We start from the raw sequence: 10,391 nt of genomic DNA, 5'->3' as shown, positions 1-10,391 counted from the left end.
CTGGGGCCTGGTGACAAGCGCGTTATATTCTTCGACTTGCAATCAAACAACTAGACAAAGTAAACCGTAGATGTTGCTTTAATTCTTCCTCCATTTTTTCCATTTATTTATTTATTTATTTACATATTTAACTTATTTACCTCCAGTTATTCACTGTTATTTAAATTACTTACATAGACAAGCTTACAGCGATGTCTGACGTTTAACAAAACGTTTTCTGGTCAAAAAGTGACCACTCGTCATAATTTGAAAATACGCCTTTGCTCGTTGATAAGACGTATTGTCAAAAGAATATAAAAATTATTTTAAAAAACTATCCGTAGAAAAATAGCGATCAGCAAATTTCGGCTCTACTGTTCAAACATAACATGGAACCATTACAATATTAAAAACTAAATGAAGCTACCATTGACACGTCCAAATTTGCTGAAAGTTAAAAATCTACTTATTCGTCTATTTACAACTTGAAAATATTAAAGTAAGTTTGTCTACTAGTAGGAGAACTACCAGACTGTGGAATTTATTTTACAGAAACTCACAGTGTCCAATACATGTAATTCAGATCTTGCTTAAATCGTCTTGAAAGCAAGGTTTCTTTTTATTCAAATGTAGAATCCCTGTGGCCTAAATTTAAATAGTAAGATCTAGAACACGCACTCATGTGGAATTCGTTGATGTTTGCTGAGCTGAGAAGCTTGCGTGAAAGATTTACCGCATTTCTCACAGAGAAATGGTCGTTCGCCAGTATGGGTACGGATGTGATTGTTCAGCGTAGTCGCTCCAGCAAATGTGCGCGAGCAGTAACCGCACTTGAATGGCTTATCGCTAGCATGAGTGACAACATGCGTGCGCACTTCATTGGGTTGGGAGAAAGACTCCGAGCAATAATTACACGTGTACGGTCTCAAGGGCATGCGCGGGCACACGTGTACTTGGAGCATGTTTTTTTGGGCGAATGACTGATTACACTGACCGCATTTCATCAGGCTCAGCTCTGAGCCATCGGCCAAGCTAAACCTTTGGTCGTCATCGTAATCTTCGATAACAACCCGCTCTTCTTTCAAAGTGACAGGCTCCACATCGCGGGTCCGCTCGGCCTTTGCAAAAGTGTCCCCCATGGGAATGGTGCTGTGGGAGATAACAGGACTTGGGACCTTGCGGTGCCAAGAAACTCGAGTGTCGTTAGGTGAGGTTGGCGAGTGTCTCTCTTTTTTGTTTACGTTGTCACGTGACGCGGGAATTGGTGATTTTCGGGGAGATGTCTTGGTAGGAGTGTGTGAGGTGACCGCTGGCTGACTTGGAGCAGGCACAGGACATTGCGCTGTTTTGATTGGTCGTTCTGTAAGCTGTGTTTGACCTTGGGCTGCTAACACCTCTTGGAGGAGTCTGGTGCCTACAAGATTATTGAAATATAGGATTTGTTAGTAGTTAGCACGTACAATACAAGGAAGTGTAAATTTTGATTGAGCGATTTCCTTTGGATGAGAGATCTAAGAAATCGTTTTCTAAGAGGAAAGGTTCTTGGCGCGTACAATTTCCAATTTTCAAGCCTTCATGTCTCGCCTTCATGGTCTCAGAAAAAAGTGCGGGAAACGACTCTAACTTCACACCGAGTGATAAAAAACAAAGAAGTCTAATCTAATATTCCATGTCTCCTGAAAACCAAATGGCAGAATTTTGACAAGCTCCATTGCCATGTACTTTAGCATTTGTAGCTGCAGCATAGCTTCAGCTTCAGCTTCAGCATTTAATAGGAGTACACTATTTTCTGAACGTAAAAAGAGGCATAAATCAACAGGGAAACTCAGTTGATTTACATTCCTTTGGAGAGGGGACGTCCCTCTATAATAAAAAATTCTTGTTATAGTGCGAAAGAATCGCGAGAAACTGGACTTCACGGCAAACGGGCCCCACCCCCAACCCCCTCTCGCTCTGCGCACTCGATCGCTTCGCTCACTGCTCTTTCGCGTTCTTTTTTGTGTTGAAAACATGCATAAAGAGGCTGCGAAACAACCTACCCAGGAGCATTAGTTTCTCTCCCTGCAAAGGATGTTAGATTGACCCCCCAGAATTCCTGTCAGGTTACCTCAATAACTCTTTGTGTTCTTTCAGGCATTTGGGTGGGTAGAGAGAGGCACTGTGAGAGTTAAGTATTATGATAAGGGGCCGGGGGCTTATAAAAATTTGGACCTTGAGGGGGGGCGCTTATTCGAGGTGGGCGCTGATTCGAGGTGGGGCGCTTAATCGAATAAATACAATATCTTACCTAAGAATAATATTCACAAAACCGCAACACGACAATAATGAAACAACACTTCTGATAACTCAACTCTGTACACGAAATAGCTTTATTAACCTCTGAAAACAAATCTTTTTCAATTACCTATACTAAGTTTCTTCGTCACTGTAATGACATACCGTTGGGGTCCACAAGCGCCATATCTTGCACCTCCAGTGGTATTCCCATATCCTGGGGATATTTTTCATCATACCATACGAGAAGTTCCGCTCCTACGGAAATCTCCCTAAAAGCGCGGTAGTAGATATTACCGCAGTACTGGAATGAAAACAGGTTCTGTTCTTCTCGATATCGCGCACAGCGAATAAAACGCATCCAGCTTGATGTGTTCTCGTCACTAGCATCCAGGTAGTGGGAAAGCTTTCCATCTTGATAAATCTAAAATTTGCAAAGATGCAAATAAATTGCTATGTGACTGTATTCTGACGAAGTTTGAACCCATTATCTTTTAATACCCAAGGATGATCAACTTTAAAAGGGCTTTTTCACAGATTTAAACATATTTTTGAACAGGCAAAATATATATTTCTGACGAAGGATACCTAAAAATAATGGTCCATTTTTTTTCCATTTTTATTAACAATTGCTATATTAGGGCACCAAAACTGTTAACAAGCGTCTTTGGTTGCTGATGGCTAAGAGAGGAATGTATAACAATTTCAAAAATTTAGGCTAAAAGGTTTCAAGTTGTTTCCGCACGTCTTCAAAAAAAAAAAAATCAATATTAATAGCCGTGGTTTTTCTTCCCTCCACAAATTTAGGTTATATCTTCCTTTAGTTGTTCAAAGATAATGTTTTCCGTGGGTTTAGTTGCCTAACACTTACAATAAATTTTATTTTAAAATAGTTTAGCCCAAAAATCTGCAAAATCCGCGTGACGTAGCTCCTTAAAATTTCTCCTTAAAAATATCAGTGTTTTACGAGGCAGACAGGTTACGAATATAAAGGAAATCATCAACTCAAATAACCATCTTGTTCTACCCCCAATTTCTCAGTACTAACATTAAACAAAAAATTCACCAATCAGAAAATAGAATTTATATTTTGAGATTGCAACAAATTCACAACTTTCGCGAAAATACAAGTACATTAAGTTTAAAATTGGCAATAAAGCGTGTGTTGTTGTTGTTGGGTGCCCCCTTAAATTTTTAAAGCAATAAAACATAAATTACCTCCCACATGTAAGAGGTGTCAGTATTAGGTTTGACGTCATCACATTTGACGTGTTTGCCTTCGTAAGGACCAATCCACGTGCCTACAGGAATGTGTTGCTTTGCGCAGACTCCACAGCCCGCCCCAGGAATGCTCGACACACACAGCTGTACCTCTTCTGGAAACGAGGCTATGGCGTAACTGAATTTAACCGGTTGCTTCTGTCCCGGTATAACCAGTTTTCTCGAGGAGTTGGGAATTTTGTGAACCGGACACTCGCCTTGTTTTGATCGGCACGCTTCACATTCTGAAAAAAGGTAAACAACAAAACTTGGATATTAAAAAAAAAACATATATTAAACCCTTTAATATATTTGTCATGCTGTAAAAAAAATCATGAGTTTGCACTCCTTTGAGATTCTACCATAGGGAGGTTGCTCGAGAAAACTGCACCACAATATCTTTCTAATAATTATCGGGTCCAAAAGGCAGAAACATTTTCGCCCCCCTCCTCTCCCCTCTCAACCTCTCTTAGCAAAATTTTCAGCACAGCTGGATTCGCTACTGTGTACCTTTTATGTGTCGGTTTTTGAAATAATATGCACGGATATTTTGCGAGTTTCGAAATATTTTTCCGACCCCTGCAGGGCCGTACGTAGAAAAATGTGAGAAATGAGTAAAATCTTCGCGAGCCTAATTGTTTACCTTCAAATAAGGGATTTAGTATTCCACACAATTTTCTCAATTATTTATCTCCAAAAATACGAAATAGTGTGATATCCTCTCATATGTTGCGCGTTCTCTTGACCTTATATGGTCAAATGACGTAATAGTGGAATAATAATGCAATTTTTGAAAGCAGTTAAATGGCTGCAACGACAGGAGAACAGACATTTCAGTTTTTGAAAATAAAGACTTAAAAATCTTTCTCCGTTTATATTTGGAAGAATCTTGTCTGTCGTTTAGCTTTTGGCTTCGAAAACACCGACAGGCAAAATGTAGTCAGACAAAAAACAAATGTGATATGCTTTCCGTTTCAGCATTTATTAGACAACACATGTTTACAGTTTGAATTACAAATGTTTAGTCTGGACAGCACGGGCTGCTTTTCTAACTGATTAAAACGTTATAATTATTAACGAGATCATCCCCGGAATTGCCAGAAAGAATTTAACCTTTCTTCCAATCAAAAATAAACCTGACCCCTCTTTCCGTTTTGTAACGGGATCCAACAAATTGAAAATGGCTTCGGTTCAGAGACTGACGTTTTACTCGAGAAGCCTCCACCGCAGACAAAGGGTGTGGTGTAAACACTGCGTATTAATTTTTGCCTCTTCTATTTCGGGACGGCCTCTTGCCAGGCTAAAACACTCTCGTAGAAAAGTCAAACACAAGATATCGTGATGTTTTTGTTGTACTTATCAAAAGTCGTTCATAAGTATCTACAAATCGGTATTTGGCCTGTTCATATTTTGTTTAATCTAACTTCTGGGCGATCAATAACTTGGTTATGGGTGGGCTTGTTGAACGCTCGCATCCGGGGGGGGGGGGGGTGTACTGCTTTATAAACGGTTATAAACGGGAATATACTCTTCAAAATACTACGGTTTTTGAAACGATTAATATGATAAATATTTTTAGAGCCCCACCCCCGTTATAGATTTTGTCCTTTGGTGTGAAGAGGCTATGTTGTTTCAAAGGTATAAGGCCGATATATTGCGTGGATAGATATCAATCTTCAAAGGCACGAGAGATAATGTAAAGTAACAAAGAAAAAATATTTCAAATGGTGTAAAATAAGTAAGATGTTGTATTGGGATCATGCCTGAAACATCGAGCAGATTTCAGAGATAGATGGCATGGAGAATATTATAGTTTGGTCTAAAATATTGTAGCACCGCAACTAGCCACCACAACATTCGAGGGTACCCCCTCCCCCGTCACTCGCTTGGCCATTTGAATCATATTTGCCCGGTCATTAAAAGATTTTGAAAGGGGCAAAGTCTATTAATCAAGTATTGAAATATCAAAAGGACCGACACGAGCGCTGAACATTAGATAGGGCAAGTTATTATCGAGACACGTAATCAAACAATGTTAAAAATTTCAACAAAGCGTAATGTCATCTGTGTCTCGCGCGCGCTCTGACTGTTTACAAGCCCCGCCCTCCAAATCTTGCATCGCGGGGATTTTCAACGATGACAAAATAAATTCGCCGAAGTTCCGCTTGCCGGAAATAACCTGACCTTTCGTGGTCGAGCGGTTCAAAATACCGCTACAATGGCGATTTATCTTGTCTAACGGGTGGGCGTACGAAGTATCGAGAAGTAAACAGCTCGAAATTCTGAAAAATTGTAATTCCAAGTTAACTTAGCTCAATTTTTGTTTGTTTTTTCTTCTTTTCTCAGAGGCGATTCTGTACTTAACTAGAGCAGGAAGTGATTGGTGACGTGTGTTTTCTGACTGTTGTTTTGTACAATGGAAAAAAAACTTTATCTGTGTGTGTCTCTGTCTGCCGGCTTGAGATTAATCAGTCCTATTTTTATCATTAAACAATCTGCCCTTTAAAAGAAAAGCTTTTCTTCTTCTCTACTAATACGCTTTTTTTTTCTGTTTTTTAATGCGGTCTTTTTCTAATCACAACATACTACATCAGGGGGTCTTCCTTAACGTCTAATATATACACAAAGTTCACTTCCCTTTTCGAATTAACCGGAAAATTGGTTTCGGAAAACAAACAGTTTTATTGTCTTTGCGGCAGAAATGAATACCCCCTCTGCTCTGAGCTGAGTCATTTTCTTATGTTTATTTGAGTTTTTAGTCTTTTAAACTAATAGTACGGAAAAAAACGAAAAAGGGATCAACATTCAATAGTCACTTTGATTACAAAATCGATAAAAACAATAAGATTAATGCGAGGCAAATTTGACCCCTGTGCTCGCGGTAAAATCAATTTTGGCTAGTAAAGTTACAAATTTGGGAGGACGCTTTTAGATTCACACGCAATGTTTGATTGCAAAGGGATTTCTTTTAATCACTTACTTGTGGGCTCTTTTTGCCTCTCTCCTTCCGACTGACTTGATTTTCGTTGCGTTTTAAAAGCCTCGATGTCGATGAGCTGAGGTTCGTTGTGTCGATATAAACAGTTGTACAAGTCGTCATACGTGAATGTGAAATGCCTCGCCGTGTGTGAAGTGTTTTGGAGGGCTGCCTGGTTGGCGGGAAAGTGATTGGTGAACGCCACGCCATTTCGCGCCATTTTCGTCAGTCTCGCGATCCGGAAAACTGAAACAAGAAGTTACAAAAAGAAGGCAATGAATGTAACCTTGCTAAATACGATAAAATTAAAGGCACTACACACATATCGTAATTAAAAATAAAACGTACGACTGCCAAATTCTCACCGTCTGTTTGCTTTGTTAAACTGTTGTCTGTTGCACAGCGTAGAGGTTTTATGTCTTAACTTTAGCGCTAATTCAATTCAGTTTTTTTCAGTATTGATGTTCATATATAAATCCTGTTTGTATTTTGGATGTCTATCGTTATTTTATCGTTTCAGTAATCCTGTTTGAAAAGAGATTTCTCCACTGATAACGTCGATCGACAAGATAGGGCTAGTAGAACAAATAAGAGTTTTATTTCATTCCTGACACTGGTGGCAGAGTAAATAATTACTGATGCTAACGTTATTGGGTACAAAAATAACAACAAGTGCTAGAAAACTCTCACTAAAACGGAAAAAGTATTGCAATAATATTATTTTTCGTGATGTGACCACCATTAGAAACAGTCATAAACGGTAAAGGCATGGAATGACAGAATGACTGACTAATGAATGTAAACACAACTAAGTGTAACGTAAAAACTGAAATGCCGATTGTATTTTGTCTCACCGTTGTCCGGCTACAAACGTACGCACTGAGCAGGACTTGTCGACACTTCCAGACTACAATAAAGTTTAGTGTCTCTTACAAAACTCCATATTCTACTTTGTTCTTTGGTTATTTGAAGTTTTTGGCATGAATTCTTCAAGAGAAACTCAGTCGACTTGAAGCCTTTCAAGAGGTCTTTGAAAACATCACAAGAACACCCAAAAACCATACCTCAGTCAATTTTGACCGTAGCGTTAGACATTGTTAGAGCCCATGGACCAAACCCAGTGCGTGTGGCCAAATTTATGAAATTTTAGAGCTGTTGATTAGTACATTCTTCTGAAATTACTCGATTTATTATAATTGAGAGTGTGGTTTTGGCGTTTGAATCTGTAGATGATTACTCAGGGTAGTTTGCTGAATTTATGTTAGAGTCGTAATGTCAACTTTAAATTAAAGATCTATGCATGCTGAAACAGGCAGACGAAACCATTGTACAACAAAACTGGTCATTCACGCTACGGCAATCATTAAAATGAAAAGAATTGAAGAGAACCTTTATGTGGTCATAGTTGTTTTACGATATTTTGCAAATTCTTTTTTTTTCACCGTTTTGAACCTGGAATGAAATGAGTTTTTAAGTTTTAATAACTGTTTGGTACTGAGTGTTCATAACGTGATTGAAAGCTCTGTTCACTAAGGTTTCAATATGATTCTATAATGTTGTAAATAAGGAGTTGATAGGAACGAATAGGGGCTTATCTTGTAAGAGTTGGGATTTTCTTCTTTGTACAACGGATAAAAGAAAAAAAGTGCTATTCCGTTTTGTTTTAAAAATGTCCTCAGTACAGCTTTTAAAAAAAATAATGAATGCCTTGGAGAAAGAAACCTAATTACCTTTTACACATACCCAATGCTTGGCTCACTCGAACATAGAAGGGCACAGACAAATGATCGCACCCTGTTTTCCAATACTACTATATATACTTTTTTTCCATTTTCGCTGGCACACGGATACCAACTGTGATTGACGTTTTAGCTATTCTGTTTGGGCGACAAAAGAAATCATGCTCTCAAGACAAAAAGTCGCTTAGCTTCGATTGACAAACTGCCAAGTTATTTCATCCGGAAATTGGACAATTTGAGAAAGGCTGTTTTTTTCCAAGGAAAGACGAACAGCCTGTGCGCCTCTTAAGCAGAGTGAAGGCCGCCCAGAAAACAGACTTCCGTGTCAGGATAGCACCTATCAGATAGATAAAAAACTACTTGCAATCTCAACATCTGTAGTAGCCAAACGATTGTGCTGAAGCCTAGGTTTTTGTCGTGAGGAACAGAACAAATTTCAGTCGTTTTCAAGTCTAGCGACTTTAAAATGAATCACTTGGTGACGCCGGAATACCGATCAATTTTGTGGCAAGTATGTAGCTACAGGGCATAAATGAGATAAGTTTAAGAACTTCCTTTATCATATGATTAAGCAGGTATTTAACAAAAGCACGGCTTCGTGTTGCAGATAGATATGAAATTTCTGCCTTCGGCAAATAAAGATTTGTTATCTTTTAAATAGCTCAGTATTGATGTTCCGGAAAGAAAAAGCTTGGAGTTGAGCCCGAATAAATAACTAAATCGATAATAAGGAAGATTAAAACCTAAAAATGGTACGGCAGAACGATTTTTATGCTTGGTGAATTCTTCCGCCTTATTTTTTAATTTATTTAATTTTTTTTATATTTCCGCATATTATACCGATCAAAAACTCTCTTTCTATCACCCGCTATGCTGCACGCGCGTGAGTCAGGCTGTGTCGGCATTTTCAAAGAAACAATAGGAGCTTACAACAACATTTGCAAAGACTGCTTATGTTCGCAAAGATACATTCCTCTGTTGAATGTTTTACGCCAGATTAATTAATGAATGACACTCCCGCAGATTATAGAAGAATGGCCTTCATTGAAAAACAGAGCTTTCTTATATGGACAAGTTAATCTTAGCCGTAGATATCCATGTCAAAAGAGTGTACGAGAAGGAATTTGGGTTGAATGGGACACGTTAGGTCCCGCCCTATAAGGTGCTGATGAGCATGGTACAGCTAACAAGAAAAAAACACTATGTTAATAACTGTTTACAGTATAAACTTCCCATGTGTGAAATTGACCACTCAACAATTGCGTAAAAATGCGTGTTATGTCGCAACTTTATAACTAGCATTCTGCGCGCATTGTATTGCTTAATAAGTTTAAATTTGTGAGATTTTTATAAGAAAAAAGTTTGGTGCCTTAGTTGAAGGCATTTTTTGACGGAAAAGTTACAACAAGGGAAATGTTAAGTCAGTAATTGTTTGCCTGAGTACGGAAGCTGGAACCGGACGAGGAGAGGAAGATTAAAGGACTGATAAAGTCACAAGACGATACTTCACTTCAAAACTGTGTTAGCTATAGATGTTTTAAATCGGACAAATAAATTAATAAAAATAAAATTGAGTTGTTTTTAACATCGTAGCTGCGTGGTACCCATTGCTCACAAGAAAGCTATTTTCAGAAAAAAATAATAATAACAACTAAATAATCCTTATTTAATTGTTACTTTTATACATTTAACTGCTTGTGGAGCAAGTACCCGAGATTTCTTATCATAGAAGAAAAGGAACGTATTAAGAAAAATAAAAACATCGCAGTTTCCAAGAAGAGAAATTATAAACTAGGTTTGAAAAAATGTCTAGCTTTGATAACATTACACTAGTCTGAATTAGTTACAGCACAACTCACGCAAACCTTAAACACACTTACCAAATGTTTTATGCAGCACAACTTCGTCTTTTCCAAAACACGAATCTTTCAAAGCGTTAATTCTGGATTTTAGATTCTATCAACGCGGACAACTCTGTGTTTTAGCAGCCCACCCAAAAGTGTTCCTTTTGCTGTGGGTACCTTGCTTTGTTACCTGATAATCACAACAAAGGATTTGGCTTGGGCAGCTAGCGGCATGTTTTTTAATTCGCGTTTTTCTCTCAGGTCGAGGAATCCGTCAATCATTCTAGAACAACGTCAAAAGTTTTTGACAGCTTTCAA

At 38.3% G+C, this 10,391-nt stretch overlaps 1 protein-coding gene across 4 annotated transcripts; it reads right to left on the bottom strand.

The window, feature by feature from the left end:
- Window positions 1-101: 101 nt before the first annotated feature.
- LOC144651770 (putative histone-lysine N-methyltransferase PRDM6) lies at window positions 102-10,304 on the bottom strand. 4 transcript variants are annotated; one of them, XM_078511750.1, is made up of 5 exons: window positions 10,110-10,304; window positions 6,494-6,736; window positions 3,472-3,758; window positions 2,419-2,677; window positions 102-1,393 (listed from the first exon to the last, which is right to left on the bottom strand). In XM_078511750.1, exons 2-5 carry the CDS (start codon window positions 6,708-6,710, stop codon window positions 645-647), a joined length of 1,512 nt encoding a protein of 503 aa, XP_078367876.1. In that variant the 5' UTR covers window positions 6,711-6,736; window positions 10,110-10,304; the 3' UTR covers window positions 102-644. The 4 variants fall into 4 exon arrangements, with proteins under 4 accessions (XP_078367876.1, XP_078367894.1, XP_078367902.1 ...); XM_078511768.1 differs by lacking the exon at window positions 10,110-10,304 and adding an exon at window positions 8,221-8,773; XM_078511776.1 differs by lacking the exon at window positions 10,110-10,304 and adding an exon at window positions 6,856-6,949.
- Between the last annotated feature and the right edge of the window lie 87 nt (window positions 10,305-10,391).

The sequence above is a fragment of the Oculina patagonica genome, chromosome 1 (genome assembly GCF_052425735.1).
Source record: "Oculina patagonica isolate OP01 chromosome 1, crgOcupat, whole genome shotgun sequence".
In the NCBI taxonomy this organism is placed as follows: Eukaryota; Metazoa; Cnidaria; class Anthozoa; order Scleractinia; family Oculinidae; genus Oculina; species Oculina patagonica.
The sequence above is the reverse complement of the archived record's forward strand: the minus strand, read 5'-3'. Positions and strand labels throughout refer to the sequence as shown.